Below are 23,125 nucleotides of genomic sequence, written 5' to 3' on the forward strand. Positions count from 1 at the left end.
GAAGCCTGATAAGCTAAAAGATACTGAGTAGAGAGGCTGCGCTGTCACTAAGTCCAGTGGCCCCTCTAGGACACACGCAGGCCAGGGGCTTGGTGTGGAGTGGAGGTCCTGGAGGTGCCTATCGACAGCACTCACCCCAACGACACAGTGAGGCGGCTGGCAGTGAAAGCGCACAGGGTCCCGAGAGGGCAGTGAAGATCGCAAGGTCAGCTTCGGACACGGTTCTGCTTTATGATGACTAATATTTTATGTGAATAAGGGTTCACTCCCTCAATCATACTGCCCACTATGAGTTCTTCATTTTATTGAGAACACACCTCATTATTATTTTATTTTTCTTACATTACCCTAAGAAAAGATACAAGAAGGGCTTGCTAATGAATACATAATATAACAGTCAGAACACAATAGTGAAACTCCGAATTCTATCACTTGATGTAATCATATATTTTAGAACAGATTTTACCTTGACACAATTAATGCACATTATATTAATATAGTTGTAATGTCTCAGATTCAGAATATATTTTAAAGGGCAATTATACAAATATAACTGCATGAGGAGTCGATGTTAGGTGCCTTAATATTTCTAATGACATTATAGTCACCATGCCATGATAAAAATAACAAAAATTTATTAGGCAAATTTTGAGTGTTTTACTTTATACTCTAAATTTCAATACTTTAGACAAAAATTTTTAGACATAGCATTCAATTTTTAGACATAATACCTTTATCTAAACATGATAGTATGGGAGATAAATACTTTTACCTTCCCTGCAGATAGACTGAAAAAATAAGGAGACAAAACAACTTTTGTGAGGCTAATAACTGATGCACACCAGACTCAGCCTAGTTATATGTAACTCCAAACTTCACACACACCTCCTCGCACTCAGATCCTGAAGACAACAATGACCATTATGTTAAACTATTTTTAGCAGTTTAATTAATGCATCAGTAAGACTACATTTAATGAATAACAGCATTTCATACAATATGGAAAGAGATTATGTAGCAATGTTAGTTCCTTCAGGAAAGTCCCTTCATCTCCATTTCAACCCTTCTCTGGAAATGAGGAAATTTTTTTTTATCTTATGTAATGCAACCCAGAGCTCCTGCACAAGTTATCTTTCCTACTAAAGATAATAATGGGGGTTGGTGCTGTGGAGTAGTAGGCTAAGCCTCTGGCTGCTGCTCTGGCATCTTATATGGGTGCTGGTTCGTGTTCCAGCTGCTCCTCTTCCAATCCAGCTCTCTGTTTGTGGCCTGGGAAAGCAGTAGAAGACGGCCCAAGTGTTTGGGCCCCCTGAACCTGCTTGGGAGACCCAGAAGAAGCTCCTGGCTCCTGGCTTTGGATCGGCCCAGCTCCAGCCATTGCAGTGATTTGGGGAGTGAACCAGCAGATGGAAGACCTTTCTCTCTGGCTCTCCCTCTCTGTCTGGAACTCTACTTCTCAAATAAATAAATAAATCTTTAAGAAAGATAATAATGCCTTCAAAATTCCTCAAGTCAGGTAGTCTCTCAAACAGTATCTCAGGTTTCTCAGCATAAAGTAGTTTCAGCATATCAAAATAGAATAGAAAAACTATCTCACTTCTTTTAGAAAAATGTATTTTTATTAAAGTGGAACACTGAAATTTCTTAGGTTGAGTAGAATTCACTGTTGTCTCTGGATTTGAGAAGAAAGTGTGTCCCCGGAGCCCAAAGATAATTCAGCTGTGCAATCACAATGAGGAGAATTCAGTCAGTTAACCACAGAGAAAAATAACCTACTCAGAAGCTGTGACATGATAATCTAGGAAAGCCAATCTAAGATTCTTCTTAGTAAAATAGGAAAAAAAAAAAGGTGACAAATAAAAAAAAAAAATCCTGCATCAAGAACAAACCAAAATGTAGTTGAAAAGGACACAATCAACACTTGGTCCTATAAATCTGAAACAGGTTACAAACCAAATTTCTTTTTAAAAAAATGACCAGACCATACACTGGAGTAAGGATAATTCTCTTCAATAAATGGTCCTTACAAAACTGGATGTATATGTATAGAATAATAAAACTGGATCTATACCTCTCTTCATTTATGAAAATCAACTCAAGATGCATCAAAGACCTAAATTTAAGTCCTGAGAATATGAATTTACTGAAAGAAAATGTAGGGGAAACACTCCAACTCATTGGTATAGATGATTTCTTGGATAAGACCCTCAAAGCACAAGCAACAAAAGTAAAACTAAACTAATAGGATTATATGAAACTCAAAAACTTCAGCACAGCAGAGAAAATGATTGATAGAATAAACAGACATCCAACAGAATGGGGAAAATATTTGTGAGCTACCTATTAACAAAGGATTAGTATCCAGAATGTATCAGCAACTTTAAAAAAAAAACTCAACAACAGCAAAACAATCCAGTAAAGAAATGGGCAAAGGGTCTCAATAGACAGTTCTTAAAAGGAGAAATACAGATGGCCAACAAATAAATGAAAAAATGTTCAGCATCACTAACCATTAGAGAAATGCAAATCAAAGCCACAATGAGGGGCTGGCATTGTGGCATAATGGGTTAAGCTGCCACCTGCAATGCCAGCATCCCATATGAGTACCGAGTACCCTCTCCAGCCCCCTCTACTCCAGTTCTGATCCAGCTCCCTGCTAATGTGCCTAGGAAAGCATTAGAAGATGACCCAAGTTCTTGGGGCCCACACCAACATAGGAGCTCCAGATAAAGCTCCTGGCTCCTGGCTTCAGCCTAGCCCAGCCCTGGTCATTGTGGCTACTCTCTCTCTCATAAATAAAATAAAGAGTAAAAAAAATAAAGTCACAATGAGATATCACCCTACTCCTGTCAGAATGGTCTTTATCCAAAGACAGAGAGTAACAAATGCTGGTGGGGATGTAGAGAAAGGGGAACACTTACACAGCTGTGGGTGGCAATGTAAATTACTGCAGCCATTGCAGAAAACATTATGGAGCTTTCTTAAAAAGCTAGAGTTAGACTTGTCATATGATCCAGCAATCCAGCTACTGGGTATATACTGAAGACACATGAACACACTGTGTCAAAGAAACCTGCATAACCATGTTAATAGCAGCATTGTTCACAATAGCCAAAATAGAGAATCAACCAAAGTGTCCATCATCAGATGAATGGATAAAGAAATGTGATAATATATATATATATACATACATACATATATAATGATTGTGATAAATACATAATGTGATTGATATATATTATGAAATATTGTACAGATATTAAAAATGAAATTCTACCAGTTGCATCAAAATGGATAAAACTGGAAGACATCATGTTGAATACGATAAACCAAATACAGAAAGATAAATACCACATGTTCTCCCTTATATGTGGAAACTAAAATTAAAAAAGAAAAAAGTCAAAAAACAAAGAAAGAAATGTCTCTGTTTATCAGTATTGCTGCAAATTATTTTGTCAAGCTTTGTTTTATGTATTTGTCAAATTCAATAGTTAAGAATGTTATACTATGTTGAGAGCCACTGTGCTGGTTTCCCTGTGTAGGCCTTTGTTTAGACTAACCTTCAACTGTGTTCCTGTAAGGAGGATTCACTAGAAAATTCCATTTGTACAGCTCACTGATATGGTTAGCACTTGGCCATCTGGCTTCAGTGCTCTCTTTCTTGTACCTTGATAAGCACGTCTGGTAGCTGTAAGACCTTGTTGTAACTCCCCTTGTCAAATTGATACTGATTCCTGTGAAATTATTCCTTTGAACTATGTTGTAAGATGACCCCTGCTTGTCCTCGACTGTTACAATCCTTGCCTTGTATTATATAAGCTGCCTCCTTCTCCAATAAAGTGAGACCTTGATCAGAATACTGTCTTGGTCTTCCTTCTCGTGTCTGGTTTGTCTCTCCATTCAAGTCTGCCCTCCTCGTGTCCTAGCTGATTACCCCGCGGGCCGGGGCAATACTACTATGATTTAAATGATCTGTGATTACTTTAAAATTTACTGTATGTGAGTGAAATGGTCATCTTTCCATTTGATTATTGTTTATAACCTTGCCTATATTCCTGGTAAGCTAAGACCTGTTGATTTTTTTTTTTTTTTGGACAGGCAGAGTTAGTGAGAGAGAGAGAGAGAGACAGAGAGAAAGGTCTTCCTTTTGCTGTTGGTTCACCCCTCAAATGGCCGCTATGGCCGGCACCTGCGCCAATCTGAAGCCAGGAGCCAGGTGTTTCCTCCTGGTCTCCCATGCAGGTGCAGGGCCCAAGCACTTGGGCCATCCTCCACTACCTTCCCAGACCACAGCAGAGAGCTGGAAGAGGAACAACTGGGACAGAATCCGGTGCCCCAACCAGAACTAGAACCCGGGGTGCCGGCGCCACAGGAGAAGGATTAGCCTAGTGAGCCGCGGTGCCAGCTAGATCTGTTGATCTCTTTATTTAGTTGAACATTAAGCTGTTGACGGTAATATAAACTAAAAATATTCTCAAAAACTAAAACTAAAATAAAATTTCTGACATTTTATGTGGAAGAAAAGAATGGCCAGTGGCTATGAAATATATTTTGTGTGTCTCATGCACTTATCTTAATAGCAATGTCCTTTTTTTAAAAAATATTTTCATTTATTTATGTTCACTCCACATTGAAGGGTGATAGAGAAACAGGGAGAAATTTCCCATTTTCTGGTTCACTCTCCAAATGAGGGCTGGGGCAGGCAAAAGTCAGTATCTCAGAATTCAGCTGAGGTCTCTATCATGCATTGTATGGACCAAAGTGCTTGAGCCATCACCTGCTGTTTCCCAAGGTGCACACGGCAGATTGGAAAAGAAGGAGATGGAATGTGATGCCAAGCAATGACTTAACCATTGCACCAAACGCTGTCTTACAGTGCACTTCTTTAAATATCACATGTGTCTTGCATTTTAAAAAACATTAATCCGGCTGGCACCGCTAGGCTAATCCTCTGCCTGCAGCGCTGGCACATCGGGTTCTAGTCCCAGTCGGGGCGCTGGATTCAGTCCCGGTTGCTCCTCTTCCAGTCCAGCTCTCTGCTATGGCCTGGGAGTGCAGTGGAGGATGGCCCAAGTGCTTAGGCCCCATGGGAGACCAGGAGAAGCACCTGGCTCCTGGCTTCGGATCAGAGCAGTGCACCGGCCGCAGCGCGCAGCCAGAGCAGCCATTGTGGAATGAACTAACGGAAAAAAGAAGACCTTTCTCTCTCTCTCTCTCTCACGGTCCACTCTGCCTGTCAAAAAATTTTTTAAAAAAATAATCCAATAGAAGGATAGTTCAAGTAAAACAGTGTAGCAACAGCAACCAAACCATCCATCCTCTAGGCTGAACTTATTTACTGGGAGCAAGAGAGGCAATCCTGTTCTATGTTTGCTGAATGTGAAAGGTGTCAAATAAGAGCCCGTTTTCTGAGGAAAAGGCAGTTAACTGGGATCCAGAGGGAAGTGGTTCTTAGTACAGAAATTGTACAGTCTCTGTCTTCACATATAATACCACAAGCTTGTTTTTTGGGGAAAAAAAAAATCACAACACAGTGGAGAACAAACAAGTGAAATCAGAAGCACGGACTTGGCTGAACAACAAGCAAGTTGAAATCTTCCTTCCTGGGGAAGCTTAGCATTTCTAACAGTCCTTACATTATCTTCTGCTGAGACTATTAGAAAGCACTTTCCTTTGGTTGACCATATGTTCAGGGTTTAGAGGAGATGCAGATTGTGGCGATTAACCATTGTAGTACATTCTCCAAAGAGAAGCCATGAGACACCACTGGCATGATAGGTTAGCTGTCTGGAGAAGGCATATGACTACCCCGATGGAGTCATAAATTATCACTTGACAGAATTTAGCACCTGGTCTTAATTTTTTTTAAAAAAAATCTATTAGTAAACTTGTATTAAAGAGTTATTTCAATTAGAGGAAAAATAAAAGTCTTTTTTTAATTTTTTTTTTTTGACAGGCAGAGTGGACAGTGAGAGAGAGAGAGACAGAGAGAAAGGTCTTCTTTTGCCGTTGGTTCACCCTCCAATGGCCACCTCAGCCGGCACACCGCGCTGATCCGAAGGCAGGAGCCAGGTGCTTTCCTGGTCTCCCATGGGGTGCAGGGACCAAGCATTTGGGCCATCCTCCACTGCACTTCCGGGCCATAGCAGAGAGCTGGCCTGGAAGAGGGGCAACCGGGACAGAATCGGGCGCCCCGACCAGGACTAGAACCCGGGGTGCCGGCGCCGCTAGGTGGAGGATTAGCCTGTTGAGCCACGGCTAGGCTAAAAGTCCTTTTACATACATCCAACTCAGTGGTGAAATATTTAACACTTTTCCCTTGGTGTCTATAATATTAGAGGTATTAACGTGAACAATGACAAGAAAAATAAATAGAAGGTATAAGGGTTGCAAAGAATATATATTGTCACTAGTTACTCTTGATATGATCAGGCACTTAGAAAATACAAATAATAGACAATATTTGACTACTATACTGAAAATTCAAGACATCAATGGGAGAAACTTTAAACTTAAATAAAAGGAGAAAAATGTCTGACCTGTGCATTATAGGACCAAATATTTTTAAAGATGCCAGTTCTCTCCAAATTAATCTATATTCAGTAGAGTCATATTGAAAATCATAGCAAAGTTTTTCATTTACCTGATTATTTTGTTTTCTTTCTTCTTGTCTCTAATTCCTTTTACAGGGATGGGGAAATGCTAAGGCCCCAGATTAGTGAAGGTATAACTTGATATATAACAACAAAACTGGAGGAAATTCAACCCAAGATAAGAAGACTTTCTATACAGTTAGTATTGCTAAGCATAAAATAGTATCATGTGGAGGCAAATTCGATAGAAGGGCAGAATAGAAATTCTATATACTTCTTCTTCTTCTTCACAGATATAATACTCTGATCTATGGTAGCATTTCAGACCAGTGGTAGAAAACTGTCTTTTTTTTTTTTTTTTTTTTTTTTACAGGCAGAGTGGACAGTGAGAGAGAGAGACAGAGAGAAAGGTCTTCCTTTTGCCATTGGTTCACCCTCCAATGGCCGCCGCGGTAGGCGCGCTGCGGCCGGCGCACCGCGCTGATCCGATGGCAGGAGCCAGGTGCTTCTCCTGGTCTCCCATGGGGTGCAGGGCCCAAGCACTTGGGCCATCCTCCACTGCACTCCCAGGCCACAGCAGAGAGCTGGCCTGGAAGAGGGGCAACCGGGACAGAATCCAGCGCCCTGACCAGGACTAGAACCCGGTGTGCCGGTGCCACAAGGCGGAGGATTAGCCTAGTGAGCCGCGGCGCGGGCGAAAATTGTCTTTTCAATAAAGGCTATGGGCAGCGCTGCAGCTCACTAGGCTAATCTTCTGCCTGCGGCGCCAGCACACCGGGTTCTAGTCCCGGTTGGGGCGCCGGATTCTGTCCCGGTTGCTCCTTTTCCAGTCCAGCTCTCTGCTGTGGCCCGGGAAGGCAGTGGAGGATGGCCCAAGTCCTTGGGCCCTGCACCCGCATGGGAGACCAGGAGGAAGCACCTGGCTCTGGACCAGTGCAGCATAGCGTGCAGGCCGCAGCATGCCGGCTATAGCGGCCACTTGAGGGGTGAACCAATGGAAAAGGAAGACCTTTCTCTCTGTCTCTCTCTCACTGTCTAACTCTGCCTGTCAAAAAAAAAGATAAAAAAATAAATAAAGGCTGCTAGGTGATTGAATATACATGAAGAAATTTATCATGACATCTAGTCAGATTCTATTTGAAATTACTTAGCAGAATGTAACACTTAAGAAAAGTATGCCTTTAAGTTTCTTTGAAGAACGGGTTTAGAAAGTCACAAATCCTATATAAAAGGAGGGCTATATAGATTGTGTATTTTGGGGTTAGCTTTGAACAATTACATAAGGTAGATTAAAGAACATTGCAGATTATTTGCTATTAATCTTGAATAGGTAGGTAATACTTTCCTGGCCCTTAAATTTGGGCAGTCCCTCTCGACCAACATGATGTGGTAGAATGATGCCTTACACACTTGACCTGAGATCTAAGAAGCCTTTCAATTTTTACTTTTCTTTTTGGAAAAGATACCTCTGGGACCCTGAGAATTCAGGTGAAAGACTGCCTTCGTACTGTTGGGACCACACAGCCCAGAGAGAGACACGGTCACCACAGTGAGAATGGCCCAGTGTCCCAGTTGAACCTCTTGAGGACATCAGCCTCCTCTACCTTCTCACTGCAGAGAGAACCCCATGAGAGCCACTGAGTGGAGTTGTACCTAAGCTGAAAGTCCTACATTATCCAAGCTAACTAGGAAGGGATAACAACTTGGGCTCATGTTGTCATGCACAAAGTCCAAATGTCATCTTTGAAGTGTATTGTCATTTCACACATTTTGTAGTTTTTGAATACAGTAGTTTATAACCATGTTGTGTTTATCAGCATTTCTATTGGAATTCAAATTTCTTAAATTATCCCAAACACTATTACAATAGTAATAGTACCTCCACCCTAAACCCTAGGCACCCACTGATTTGCTTGCTATGCCTATTAACTTGCTTTCCCAGACATTTCATGTAAATGGAATCATATGCCATGTGGTCTTTTCATTCAGTCTTGCCCCCTTATTATAATGTTCTGAAAGTTCAACCATTTTGTACCATGTACTACAAGATGGTCCATTTTAATGTTGAACAGTTTCCAAATGTATTTGTATGGTACTTTTTATTTAAATCGATTTGCCGGTTAATGAGTTTGTGATTGCTTCCAAGTTTTGACAAAACGGCTAATCCTGCTTTGAACGTGTCCTCACAAATCTTCATGAAGGTCTATCTTTTGCTTTGTCTTGGGTTTTCTACAAATTGCAGTTGTGAAGTCACATCACAAAGTGTCTTTAACTTTTTGAAACTGTCAAATTATTTTCCAAAACATTTGTAACTTTCATTATATCTTCCCACTAATAATGTTTAGTATTTAAGAAGGCTTTTATTCTCAAATACAATAATAATACCAGGGAGATATATATATATATATATATATATATATATATATACATATATATGTTTATTAGTTTTAATTTTATTTTTATGTTACATATTTTATTCAATAAGGATCCAGTTTGTTGAGAGAAAAGAGTTGAACTGAGGCTATATATCAAATTTTCATAGAGTTTAATGTGAAAATTGACCAAAAATGCCAACAACCTACTAGTATCAGAAACTGTCGTTCCCCTACCATAAACAATCATTCTCTCCTACCCTACCCACCACTGTGATTTTGCTACTTGTACTCCCATGTGCATCAATCCCACTCCACAAAGGTTGAATTGTGGTTTGTCTGAGTTTCCACTGTGATCCTGTGTTCCTTCTAATGTCTGAGAAGTGAGTCTACAGGGAACACTTGGTGGTTTAGTTGTTGCCTATAAAGCACATGAGAACAGTTTGTTCTACCTGCCTGCCACAGGAGGATTGAGAGAACCTGGAACCTGAAGCCACTGCAGGTGTCCTTCTACCATCTCAGGAACGCTGACTTCCCATGATGAGAGAAGGACAAATGAGAAAGATGGAGAATCACAGGTGATGCCCCTGGCCCACTGAACTCTGGAAATGTCCTGCCTTGGACATATCTTTTACATGCCAGACAATGTTAATGAAAAATAAAGCCAATTAGATTGGGTTTCCTGTTAGTAGCAGCAGAAAGCATCTTCACTGGAATATTCCTGCCATACATGTTAATTATTCATTACAATTTCACACCACAGGTCTCAGATAAAATGTGACAAATCATTCACTCATCTCAGGGAGCAAAACAAGAGTTCAGTCAACCAGCAGACAAGTTTTCCAGTTTATCAGATTCTTAGATGCTTCCTACAAACAATGCCCCACTAAAAAATTAAATACCCATAAAATGGATTTTGAGTTTGAGTTGATTGAGGGTAAAATATGAGATATCTCTGGCAGTGGAGAAACTGTATTCCAATCACTCTTGCATTGAAATGAACTTCTGAATGGTTACCTACTTTGTAGATTTGACACTGACTCCTCGAGTGGAACACAAGAGCAGAACCCTTCATCTTAACGAATTCATTTGCCTTTTTCTGAAATCTCCCCCAACTCATTAAAAATAGGACATTCCAAAGTCTCTGACATTTCCAACTATTTACTGATTTATAATTGTAGTTATGAAACCTTTTATATAAATATCAATAAAAGTTTTGATACATTTTTATGGCTTGCTTCCCTAATATTTTTCATCAAGCTTGCGAGTTTGCTTTCAGTGGTTTTTTTTTTTAAGATTTATTTATTTGTTTGAAAGTCAGAGTTACACAGATAGAGGAGAGACAGAGAGAGAGAGAGAGAGATCTTCCATCTGATGGTTCACTCCCCAATTGGTTGCAACAGCCGGAGCTGAGCTGATCCGAAGCCAGGAGCCACGAGCTTCTTCCGGGTCTCCCATGTGGGTGCAGGGGCCCAAACACTTGGGCCATCTTCTACTGCTTTCCCAGGCTATAGCAGAAAGCTGGATGGGAAGTGGAGCAGCCAGGTCTTGAACCAGCACACATATGGGATGCTGGCGCTTCAGGCCAGGGCGTTATCCCACTGCGCCACAGCGCCAGCCCCATGATTTCAATTTTTACACTTTGTCTTTCTACACACTAATTGAAAATTTTAATTAATTGCTAAGTAAAAGTTAGTATATTTATAGTATGATGCTTGATACATGTATACATTGCAAAATGGCTAAATCACGCTGTTTAGCATAGGCATTATCTCACAGAATGCATGAATGAAAACTGTTATTATTTTGAGATAGAATCCCTCTATCTTTTTTCTATTTCTTTTCTTTGCAGCTGTATGAAGTCAATGATTGTTCACTGTACATGTATTTGAAAAAAATGTAACAAAGAACTGCAGCACAGGTGATATCCCAAGCCGGGGGAGGGGGGGCGGGGCGGGTTGGAAACAGTGTAGAGAAGGCACCGTCATCAGTATTGAGACTTCCAGGCCAGGGCAGGGGCGAGGAAGCCATGGGGAGGACGTTTTCTTCAGGGTCACTGAACCAGGAGGGGGCCAAGTCCTGAGGAGCCACTCTGGGGAAGAATAGGAGCCACCCAGAAGACCTTTTCATGAAGAATTAGGGTCAGGAATTCTTCCGTAAGTGTCACCATCTTCACTTCAGCTCAGGAGTCCTGCAGGGGACAGAAGAGAGGCTGTTTTCAGACCTGTGACAACTGTTTCTTCTCCCTTCACTCAGGGCTTTGAGTGACACTTTTGCAGTAAGAAGAAAAATCTTCCATCACTTGAAGACAATTCTTCCTCAGAGCAAGGTCTTGTACTGAGAGGGAAAAAAGTGCTTTGGTGTAAATGGCATAATTCAAAAATCTACATTCAAAATTTTGCCATTATTCCTGTCTCCTATCATCACCTCTGCCATGCTTTCTAGGAAATCCAAATCCACCTTTGAAGGAGAAACAAAGGTCATTACCTGCTGGCTGAAGTCCAGAATGTTCTGGGAAAGACAAAGGAAGATATGTTCTTAACAGACACAGAGGCCAACCTCTGCAGCCCCAAACCTCCCATCTGAGATTTCTCTACCAGCACAGTCTACACCAGCCAGGGCAGGGAGGGAGCAGAATCTGAGAGCCCATGACCCAGGATGTCTGTCACACAAGCCCACTTCACCAGCCTGAGTGGCTCTTCCTTTATTGTCCCAGGTTCCCCCCTGAAGAACTCCATGCTTGATAACCTCTCTCTTTTCTCTCCAATCCTTTACCACCTGGGATTTGGCAGAGTAACCATGGACTGCTGACTTCTGCATTTCCAGGAAACTTGAGGTCAACTAGGAAAGAAAGAGCTTATGTGGTTATCAACGGCGCCGCAGCTCACTAGGCTAATCCTCCGCCTTGCGGCGCCGGCACACCGGGTTCTAGTCCCAGTCGGGGCGCCGGATTCTGTCCCGGTTGCCCCTCTTCCAGGCCAGCTCTCTGCTGTGGCCCAGGAGTGCAGTGGAGGATGGCCCAAGTGCTTGGGCCCTGCACCCCATGGGAGACCAGGATAGGCACCTGGCTCCTGCCATCGGATCAGCGCGGTGCGCTGGCTGTAGCGCGCCAAGCGCGGCGGCCATTAGAGGGTGAACCAATGGCAAAGGAAGACCTTTCTCTCTGTCTCTCTCTCTCACTGTCCACTCTGCCTGTCAAATAAACAAATAAATAAAATAAATAATACAATAAGAAAGAGCGTATGTGGGGCCTCTCTATACATTTAACGAATGCCAGGAAAGGCAGATTTCTTCCTCCAGAAGAGTCCTTGGGAGATCTCGGCTTCCAGCAGGCTCTTACCTGAGTCCTGCAGCAGATGAACAGCCCCAGTCCAAGGAAGAGCAGACCCAGCACAAAGCCCGCAGCTCCACTCAGCAACTTGCTCTGTGTGGATTCAGACTGTGCCCCTGAGAGAAGAAGCCACATTTGGTGATTTTTATCCCAACTGCACATTTTCTCATTGACACCCTGAGATTGAGAACTGCTGAGTCTGGAGGAGGAAGTCTTCCCTGGGAGACCCGGACTTGGCCATTTCTAGAAAAGAGATTCAACCACACTGAGTAGCCACAAGGCTCAGGCACTTGAACACATTTAAATATCACAGGCCTGAGATAGCATCTGATGTGTGAAGAGCCTGGACTCAGGGGCGTTAAGTGGTCTGTCTAGGGCGGCGGAGCTAATGAATGCAGAGCTGAGATTGGAACCCTTCATGTCAGGAAGAGCTTACATGGCTCCTCAGATCACAATGAACCACCCAGAGTAACAGCACCATAAATACAAGCCCAGCACCAAAGTCAAGTCTGAAGTACAGAACCCCACAGGGATGACCATGGCCGGTGATGTTACTAGAGGGATCCACATGGGGACATCCTCTTTCTATTGCCAGGCACAGTTGACATCCACAAGGTGCAGTAGAAAAACTCACAGGGTGTTAGAGATTGAAGAGAAATTGGCTCCCCAAACTCATGAAGATACCTAGACTCTGAAGTCTTAATGCTAAGTGTCAATGCAAGCCTGGAGACGTGATCTAATACAGCATCTGTGAAAGGAATAGGGTGGGAGGTCTTTAACTCGCTGGGGATGTGCCTGAGAAGGTAGCTGTTGTTAGAGGGTTGGGTGTGTGAGCCTGCTTCAGTTCAGCTCTCCCTCTGTGTGTCCTGGCTTACCCCATGACCATCCCTGCACACACGTGTGGTCATCGCCAGCCTCCACCAGATGCCAGTCTATGGGGCCATCTTGTCCAGAGCTGTGACCTCCAAACTGTGAGCTGAAATAACCAGCATCTTCTCCTTTAATTTGTTTTAAATTAAAATAATGAAAAGTGGACTAATATATGTGGGAAGAGGAAAAGCCTGATACTTGGGGACAGGCAGAGTCCCCTTCCTGGAGGGGGAGGGGTTTATGGGTCAGGAAGCTGCTCACTCCATTCCACGGTGATGGGGCTGGTCACGCTCGGGTGCTCCACCTGGCACGTGTACACCTCTCCACTCTGAGGAACTGTCTCAAGCATCACCAGGGTCTGGAAGGTCCAGTCTCCATTACAGATCAGGCCCGTGGACACGACCCCAGCCTCCTCTTCCTCTCCATTCCGGAACCACCGCACTTCAATGTGGCCTGGATAGAAACCACTCACAGCGCAGACCAGGAGGTTGTGGTGCTGCAGGGGCTGGGTCTTTGCAGGGTACACGGTCACCACTGGCACAACTAGGAGATAGAGAGAGAAAAGAGAAGGGAGGCATGGGCATTCTCCCTGGTGGCTGCTTCTGCCTCTCTCCCTCCCCAGGCTCCAGTCTCAGGTGGGCTTCCCTCAACGCTGGCCATGTGGTGCAACAAGTGTCTCCTACAAAGCTTTATAGCAACACAGCACAAACACAAAACAGGAAAGAGGTCTGAATTCCTGACTCAGTACTTGGCAATAGTGAAAAAAGACCCAACAAAGAGGAGCATGAAGTAAATTGTGTTACAACTGTACAGTACGCAATTACTGATATACTACTAGCATTTTAAAGTATTACCAGTATGCTATTTAATAGAACTAGATTTGAACACGCTAATTCCACAGACATTTCTATTAGTAAAAGTACATACACCAGGAAACATGGGCAATTTAGACCTGAAAAGGCCTCCTCTCCCCTCCCCGCCCCCAACTCAGTTTCACATTTCTTCCAGTGAAATGCTCCTGCAGAGAACACAACACACTTTCCTTTCAGGGCTTCCAGGAAGAGGCGTGTATGCCAAGGACAGGGTATGATCAGCCTCCTTATTTTTACAAACCATTTATATCTGTCAGTTTTCCTCCCTTAAACCTTTAGTCCAACCAGACACCTTAAACTGCCCTTCCTGGCATCTCTAGGAACCCACTCAGCCAAAATTCCCTCCCCCTCCCACCCCCTGCAAAGCCACCCCCATCCCCCTTCCCACCTCCCACAGGGATCACCAGACAGTGTCATTATAGAGCAGGTGTTGTGGCACAGTGGGTTAAGCCACTGCCTGTGTTGCAGGCATCCCATAACACTGGTTTAAGTGCTGGAGTGTGGGAGATCAGGATGGACTCCTGGCTTCTGGCTTTGGTCTGGCCCAGTTCCAGCAACTGGGGCTATTTGGGACGTGAACCAGCAGATGGAAGATCCCCCTCTTTCTCTCTGCAACTGCTTTTCAAATAAATAAATCTTTCTGAAAAGAACTTGTTGGGGGCTGGCGCCATGGCTTAGAAGGTTAAGCCTCTGCCAGCAGTGCAGGCATCCCATATGGGTACCAGTTCTAGTCCCAGTTGCTCTACTTCCAATCCAGCTCCCTGCTAATGGCCTAGGAAAGCAGCAGAAGATGGACCAAGGTCTTGGACCCCTGCATCCATGTGGGAGACCCAGAAGAAGCTCCTGGCTCCTGACTTCAGCTTAGCTCAGGTCTATCCATTTTGGTCATTTAGGGAGTAAACCAGAAGATGGAAAAATCTCTCTCTCTCTCTCTCTTTCCCTCTTCTCCCTTTCTCCTTCCCTCACTCCATCCCTCCCTCCTTCTCTCTCTTTGTATTTTTGCCTTTCAAATAAAAATAAATAAATCTTTTTAAAAAAGAAAAGAAAAAGAACTTGCTATTGTACTTCTAAACCTGGGTCCTTTTTGCTGGACACGGAGTAAGCCAATCACTGAAACCAGGATGATGGAAGAAACTAAGAGTTTATTTTGCAATGTGCTGAGTCAGACAGCTATACCTCAAGACCTGAATTTCCCAGAATTAAGGGCTATGGATCTTACATATTAAAGGGCATTGAGCAATGTGTGGTCATCTCCTGGCTTGGTCTACAAGTTCATGCTCTGCCTCTGATGGGTCTGTGGTAGGAGACCAGTGTGCTCCCATTGTAATGACAGATGGGCTCAGGTCAGTGTGGGCTCTACAAGGAGAACAGGCATTATTTTGTCTGAATAGGGCCTGTGAGGGCCTGCGAGGCTGCCAGAGTAGTCCATTACTGGGATTTTTTTTTTTTTTTTACAGGCAGAGTGGACAAAGAGAAAGGTTTCCCTTTTGCCATTGGTTCACCCTCTAATGGCTGCTGCGGCCAGCACACTGCAGCCAGCGCACCGCACTGATCCGAAGGCAGGAGCCAGGTGCTTCTCCTGGTCTCCCATGGGGTGCAGGGCCCAAGCATCTTCCACATCCTCCCGGGCCACAGCAGAGAGCTGGCCTGGAAGAGGGGCAACCGGGACAGAATCCGGTGCCCCGAACGGGACTAGAACCCGGTGTGCCGGCGCCGCAAGGCAGAGGATTAGCCTGTTGAGCCATGGCACCGGCCCATTACTGGGATGTTAACCGCAGAGATGATCACAAGATTTTTTTTTAAGATTTATTTATTTATTCGAGAGGGAAAGTTAGAGACAGAGGAAAAGGGACACACACACAGACACACACACACACACAGAGAGAGAGAGAGAGAGAGAGAGAGAGAAAGGTCTTCCATCCACAGGTTCACTCCCCAGATTGCCCCAAAGTCAGAAGCCAAGACACCATCCTGATCTCCCACATGGATGACAGCCACCCAACACTTGGGCCATCTCCCACTGCTTCCCCAGGTGCATTAGCAGGGAGCTGGATCAGAAGAGGAGCATCCAGGACATAAACGGACACCCATATGGGATGCCAGCACTGCAGACAAAGGCTGAACTACAGCCTCGGTCCTATCACCAAATGCTGACACTCTGATTCACGTTCTTAAAGGAGAGCTTTGCCCTTTGTCACTGCCTTAATTTGGTGAGAAAAATCTTTAGCAAGGCTTTGGTGTGTAATCAGTAAAGGGGAGATAAGAACCTGGGAGCTAAGGGAGAGATAGAGGGACCTGATAACATCAGCATCACAGGCATTAGGGGTAAGGGTTCAGTTTCAGGACTTAAAGACCTCCACACCACACCCACCAATCCTCTCCTCTCCCCTCTTGCTCCAAGCCTACAGAACCCCACCCTCCACATAAATTTGTGGGGAGGGCACCCTCGCCTGACGCGCACACATCCCCTCTCACATCACACATGGACAAGACCCCACTGTCTCTCCAATAACACTGCAGGTTCCCAGATCCCCTAACAACCTCCAAGCACCCGCAGCCCTACCCACGCCTCTCCCTCGCCCCAGGCACTGCACACAGCTCACCTCGCCGCGGCACCGCGAAGCGCTCAAAGGCACGGTAGTTGTGTGCGCAGTACGTGTCCGCCGCGGCCCGATACTTGTCCAGTGTGCCCTTCTGCCGGTTCCAGCCCTCGGCATCGGGCCGACCCAGCTCCGTGACGGCGAGGAACTCACCCACATCGCTGTCGAAGCGCACGTACTCCTCCCGGTTGTAGATGAATCTGGCCAGGAGCCGCACCCGCTGCGTCCCATTGGAGAAACGACACTCACCTTTAGCCTGCAGGGTGGAACGAGCTGTGGGGACAGGGATCATCACAGCTGTGGGCACAGGGACCGTTTCACAGCTGTGGGGACAGGGACCGCGTCACAGCTGTGGGGACACGGACCGCATCACAGCTGTGGGGACAGGGATCACATCACAGCTGTGGGGACAGGGACAGCTGTGGGGACAGGGACCGCATCACAGCTGTGGGCACAGGGATCACGTCACAGCTGTGGGGACAGGGATCATCACAGCTGTGGGCACAGGGACCGCATCACAGCTGTGGGCACAGGGATCCCGTCACAGCTGTGGGGACAGGGACCGCGTCACAGCTGTGGGCACAGGGACCGCGTCACAGCTGTGGGGACAGGGACCGCGTCACAGTTTTGGGGACACGGACCACGTCACAGCTGTGGGCACAGGGACCGCGTCACAGCTGTGGGCACAGGGACCGCATCACAGCTGTGGGCACAGGGACCGCGTCACAGCTGTGGGGACAGGGACCGCGGCACAGCTGTGGGGACAGGGATGTGTCACAGCTGTGGGCACAGGGATCACGTCACAGCTGTGGGCACAGGGATCATCACAGCTGTGGGCACAGGGACCGCGTCACAGCTGTGGGCACAGGGATCGCATCACAGCTGTGAGCACAGGGACCGCGTCACAGCTGTAGGCACAGGGATAGCGTCACAGCTGTGGGGACAGGGATCACGTCACAGCTGTGGGCACAGGGACCGCGTCACAGCTGTGGGCACAGGGACCGCGTCACAGCTGTGGGGACAGGGACAGCTGTGGGGACAGGGACCGCATCACAGCTGTGGGGACAGGGATCACGTCACAGCTGTGGGCACAGGGATCATCACAGCCGTGGGCACAGGGACCGCGTCACAGCCGTGGGCACAGGGACCGCGTCACAGCCGTGGGGACAGGGACCGCGGCACAGCTGTGGGGACAGGGATCACGTCACAGCTGTGGGCACAGGGATCACGTCACAGCTGTGGGGACAGGGATCATCACAGCTGTGGGCACAGGGATCGCGTCACAGCTGTGGGCACAGGGACCGCGTCACAGCTGTGGGCACAGGGATCGCGTCACAGCTGTGGGGACAGGGATCGCGTCACAGCTGTGGGCACAGGGATCGCGTCACAGCTGTGGGCACAGGGACCGCGTCACAGCTGTGGGGACAGGGATATGTCACAGCTGTGGGGACAGGGACCGCGGCACAGCTGTGGGGACAGGGACCGCGGCACAGCTGTGGGGACAGGGATATGTCACAGCTGTGGGGACAGGGACTGCGTCACAGCTGTGGGGACAGGGACCGCGGCACAGCTGTGGGGACAGGGATATGTCACAGCCGTGGGGACAGGGACCGCGTCACAGCCGTGGGCACAGGGACCGCGTCACAGCTGTGGGGACAGGGACCGCGTCACAGCCGTGGGGACAGGGACCGCGTCACAGCTGTGGGGACAAGGACCGCGTCACAGCCGTGGGCACAGGGACCGCGTCACAGCCGTGGGGACAGGGACCGCGTCACAGCCGTGGGCACAGGGACCGCGTCACAGCTGTGGGCACAGGGATCGCGTCACAGCCGTGGGGACAGGGACCGCGGCACAGCTGTGGGGACAGGGATCACGTCACAGCTGTGGGCACAGGGACAGCTGTGGGGACAGGGACCACATCACAGCTGTGAGCACAGGGACCGAGTCACAGCTGTGGGGACAGGGACCGCGTCACAGCTGTGGGCACAGGGACCGCGTCACAGCTGTGGGCACAGGCACAGCTGTGGGGACAGGGACCGCATCACAGCTGTGGGCACAGGGATCACGTCACAGCTGTGGGCACAGGGACCGCGTCACAGCTGTGGGCACAGGGATCATCACAGCTGTGGGCACAGGGACCGCGTCACAGCTGTGGGCACAGGGACCGCATCACAGCTGTGGGCACAGGGACCGTGTCACAGCCGTGGGCACAGGGACCACGTCACAGCTGTGGGCACAGGGACCGCATCACAGCTGTGGGCACAGGGATCACGTCACAGCTGTGGGGACAGGGACAGCTGTGGGCACAGGGACCGCATCACAGCTGTGGGCACAGGGATCACGTCACAGCTGTGGGCACAGGGACCGCGTCACAGCTGTGGGCACAGGGACCGCGTCACAGCTGTGGGCACAGGGACCGCGTCACAGCTGTGGGGACAGGGACTGCAGCACAGCTGTGGGCACAGGGACCGCATCACAGCTGTGGGCACAGGGATCACGTCACAGCTGTGGGGACAGGGACAGCTGTGGGGACAGGGACCGCGGCACAGCTGTGCGGACAGGGATGTGTCACAGCTGTGGGCACAGGGACCGCGTCACAGCTGTGGGCACAGGGACCGCGTCACAGCTGTGGGGACAGGGATCACGTCACAGCTGTGGGGACAGGGACCGCGTCACAGCTGTGGGGACAGGGACCGTGTCACAGCTGTGGGCACAGGGACCGCGTCACAGCTGTGGGGACAGGGACCGCGTCACAGCTGTGGGCACAGGGACCGCGTCACAGCTGTGGGCACAGGGACTGTGTCACAGCTGTGGGGACAGGGATCATGTCACAGCTGTGGGGACAGGGACCGCGTCACAGCTGGGATTCTCACTTAGGGAAATGCAGTCATCTTTAGCTCTGGGGCATTGTCGATATAAAGTCTTTAAAATGGAAGTGTACACAGTGCTGCTCCACCTTTTGTGAGTCACATTTCAAATATATATGCATATGTATTTATATTTAATTATTATATTTACATATAATTATCTAATATATTCGGTAAATATATTACATAATGTATGAGTATGTATTATATTCATATTTATTACATATGTGTATATGTATATATGCGATGCTACAGATGTGACACGGCAGTTACTGGAATTCCGTACTGAAACGTATAGGCCTGATAACACAGTGGCTGCAAAGGACTACAGTGCTCCATACAGAGACCATATTTGCTTTGCTCCTCACTCCATCATCGTCACCATCGCCTGAGGTACGAACTGGTGCTTTGTAGGTCACTGACAAGCAATGGCTGCAGGAATTCATGGCAGTGTACTCATGAATTCACAACAGGGTTGCTTATTGTCTGTTTGTTTTTTTTTTTCCTCAGGTTCTGCTTGCTCCCTGACCTCAGAGCACAGCTCTTTTCTGAGGCTGCCCATTCAAAAGAGTCGATTATAAGCAGCCTTCACTTCTTCACCTCCCCTTCCCCTTCTGTCAAATATCGTTACCACTCAGGACAACAAACATCCCTCAGGCACCGGCCTCACCATGAACTCCAGTGTTTTAGATTCATCTGACCTCTTAACAGCTTCATATGAATGTCAAAAAATCATCTCAAACTTGATGTAAATAAAACCTTTATTTCTAACCACCCACTTCAAATCAGTTCCTCCTCTGTCTCCCCTACTTCATAAACAGCGTCACCATCCACCTATACCCTTAAGACAAAATCCTTAGAAATAAGCCTGATTTTTAGCTCCCATCACCCTGCATGTAATCCACTAACTAGTCATACAAAAAGCTACCACAAAACTGTTCACTTTATCCTTGCCGCCGCCTTTTCCATTGCCACATTAAATGAGGCCACAAAACACAGAGTTCAGGAGGAAAAGAAAGGAGATAATGGAAGGTGAGTTGCAATACATCCTCACGTATCAGGAGAGATATCAATTCCACAGATCCTATTGAGAACATAACGTGGGGCCTCCTTGAATTCCTTCAAATTCCTTTTTATCCCCCATAAAATTTCAGTGAACCCCTCCTTCTTTTCTAGTACAACTCAACACAATAAAGGAAAGTGCTACATGAGGAATTATTTGAACGTTACTGTTTCTCTTTTTAAAAAGATTTATTTACTTATTTAAAAGTCAGAATTACAAAGAGAGGAGAGTTATAGACCAAGAGAGGGAGAGACAGAGAAAGAGATCTTTCACCCACTGGTTCAATAAGGCTGAGCCATATTGAAGCCAGGAGCCAGGAGCTTCTTCCGGGTCTCCCATGTGGGCAGCAGGGGCCCAACTTGGGCCATCCTCCACTGCTTCCCCAGGTGCATTAGACGGAGCTGGATCAGAAGCAGTGCAGCCGGGACTCAAACCTGCACCCATATGGGATGCTGGCATTGCAGAGAACATTACTATTTCTAAATCCTCTGAAGACCCCGAAGTAATGTACTGTAAGGCTAGAACAGTTATGTTGGAAGAGAACTGAGAAGAAATGGCCTACATGGAGAACCCCTATGCAGGTCTCTCAGAGTGGCTAGGTGCTCAGGTTCCTTTCATTGTGGAAATAATGCAGGATCTGTTTGATGAAGATACACATGATCATTGAAGAAAATGTCAGAATTTTTTGAGGGACATTACCTGGACACAGTGACAAATTTAACTCCCTTTCTCCTCTCATCCCATAAAAGTTCAGAACCCAAGGTTTGCACTTACGTTGGCGGCCCCTGGCCAAAGCTAGAGGGAGGTTCAGCACCACCAGTGTCAGTGGGAGAGCTGCCATGCAGGAGGCCCCAGGTAACCACAGCCACAGCATGCTGGAGAGCAGGAGAGCAGGCAGGCACGTCTCACTTGATGAGAACGCTGACCTTGCTCCACTCACATCCCAAACAACAGCACCAAGGTGTTCGCTTCTTTGTTATGGTATTGGGCAACCTCAGTGCTGAAGAATCAATCAGTATCACAATTGAATAGCATCATCTGTTGCTGGCCAGAAATTTAGTATGAGGATCCTCTTCTGAAACTTGTGATTTCCTTCATTAAGAATATTGTTTAGGCCCGCGCCGCGACTCACTAGGCTAATCCTCCGCCTGCAGCGCCGGCACACCAGGTTCTAGTCCCGGTCGGGGCGCCGGATTCTGTCCCAGTTACCCCTCTTCCAGAACAGCTCTCTGCTGTGGCCCGGGAGTACAGTGGAGGATGGCCCAAGTCCTTGGGCCCTGCACCCACATGGGAGACCAGGAGGAATCACCTGGCTCCTGGCTTCGGATCAGCACGTTGCGCTGACCACAGCACGCCGGCCACAGTGGCCATTGGGGGGTGAACCAACGGAAAAGGAAGACCTTTCTCTCTCTCTCTCTCACTGTCCACTCTGCCTGTCCAAAAAAAAATATTGTTTTAGTTTAGAATTTTAAATGGTTGCCCAGTTTCACCTAACACATTCTAATTGGATAGGAGTCAGCTGTGAGCTGGCATTGACGTGTTCACAAGTTTGAACTTTACAGGAGCTTTTACCTCTCATTTGAAGACAGCTATTCAGACAAGTATGTGTGTGGAGGTGTTTAGGAGGAAAGGGCTGGAGGGGAAATGATTGGAAGCCCAGAGGCCTATACTCTTGTCCTAATTGGACCATAACTTAGTGTTGCAGATTTGGGGAAATTACTTAATCTCTTGCAGTTGAAATGAAGGTAGTGCCATCTTTCATTTCAACACTGGAAAATGCTGTGATTCTGTGGACACCTCAGGGAGCAGCATCCTTTGGGAACTGATTGTGTGAAAAAATCAGAGCTGTTCATTGGCTGTACCTTTCTGCAGACAAGGAAGTACCTGATAATCAAAACAAAATTGTGAGGTAGTCAATTATTTAACCATGTAAAGTTATTTTTGCAAATTTTTCTGTTGATGCTGTCCCTGAGTCTAGTGGCACCTCCAGAACACACAAAGCTAGGGGCTTAGAAGAGGTTACCTATTGGAAATGGAGGGTTTCAGAGGCGTTTGTGCAGAGCACTTAACCAACACAGTGATAGGGACAATTTGCCTGAATAAAAGTATGCAAGGGAGTGAGAGATGGATGAAAGACTCAGAGTCTGGTTTCTTAAGTGGATTCCCATAATGATCTCCTCATTTTGTTAAGGACGTGTGTCTTTATTATTCCCCTTCTCTTCAAGAAACCTAAAGTAAGATACAAGAAGACTTAGCTATTGAATACATTATAGAATGTTCAGGAAATAGAACACTATGGAAAAACTATTAATGAAATCATTTTATGTAACCATAAATGTATTTCTACTTATATATAATTACTATACATCATATTAATATAAGTGTAATGTCTTAGATACAAAATGGTCTTTATAGGATAGCTCTGTATTAGTCCATAGTCTACAAGGGTTCAGATAAGGAGTCATTGTTTATATGCCTTAATGTTTCTAGTGTCAGGATAATCACATTGCTCTAATAAAAATACACAAAACTATTGAGCAAATTTGAGCATCTTACA

General features: G+C 46.4%; 1 protein-coding gene across 1 annotated transcript; it reads right to left on the reverse strand.

The window, feature by feature from the left end:
• Window positions 1-11,341: 11,341 nt before the first annotated feature.
• LOC133756501 (H-2 class II histocompatibility antigen, E-S beta chain-like) lies at window positions 11,342-21,442 on the reverse strand. The gene is made up of 5 exons (XM_062187174.1): window positions 21,343-21,442; window positions 16,642-16,911; window positions 13,428-13,709; window positions 12,306-12,412; window positions 11,342-11,476 (listed from the first exon to the last, which is right to left on the reverse strand). Exons 1-5 carry the CDS (start codon window positions 21,440-21,442, stop codon window positions 11,342-11,344), a joined length of 894 nt encoding a protein of 297 aa, XP_062043158.1.
• Window positions 21,443-23,125: the final 1,683 nt, after the last annotated feature.

Source organism: Lepus europaeus, chromosome 3, assembly GCF_033115175.1.
Source record: "Lepus europaeus isolate LE1 chromosome 3, mLepTim1.pri, whole genome shotgun sequence".
In the NCBI taxonomy this organism is placed as follows: Eukaryota; Metazoa; Chordata; class Mammalia; order Lagomorpha; family Leporidae; genus Lepus; species Lepus europaeus.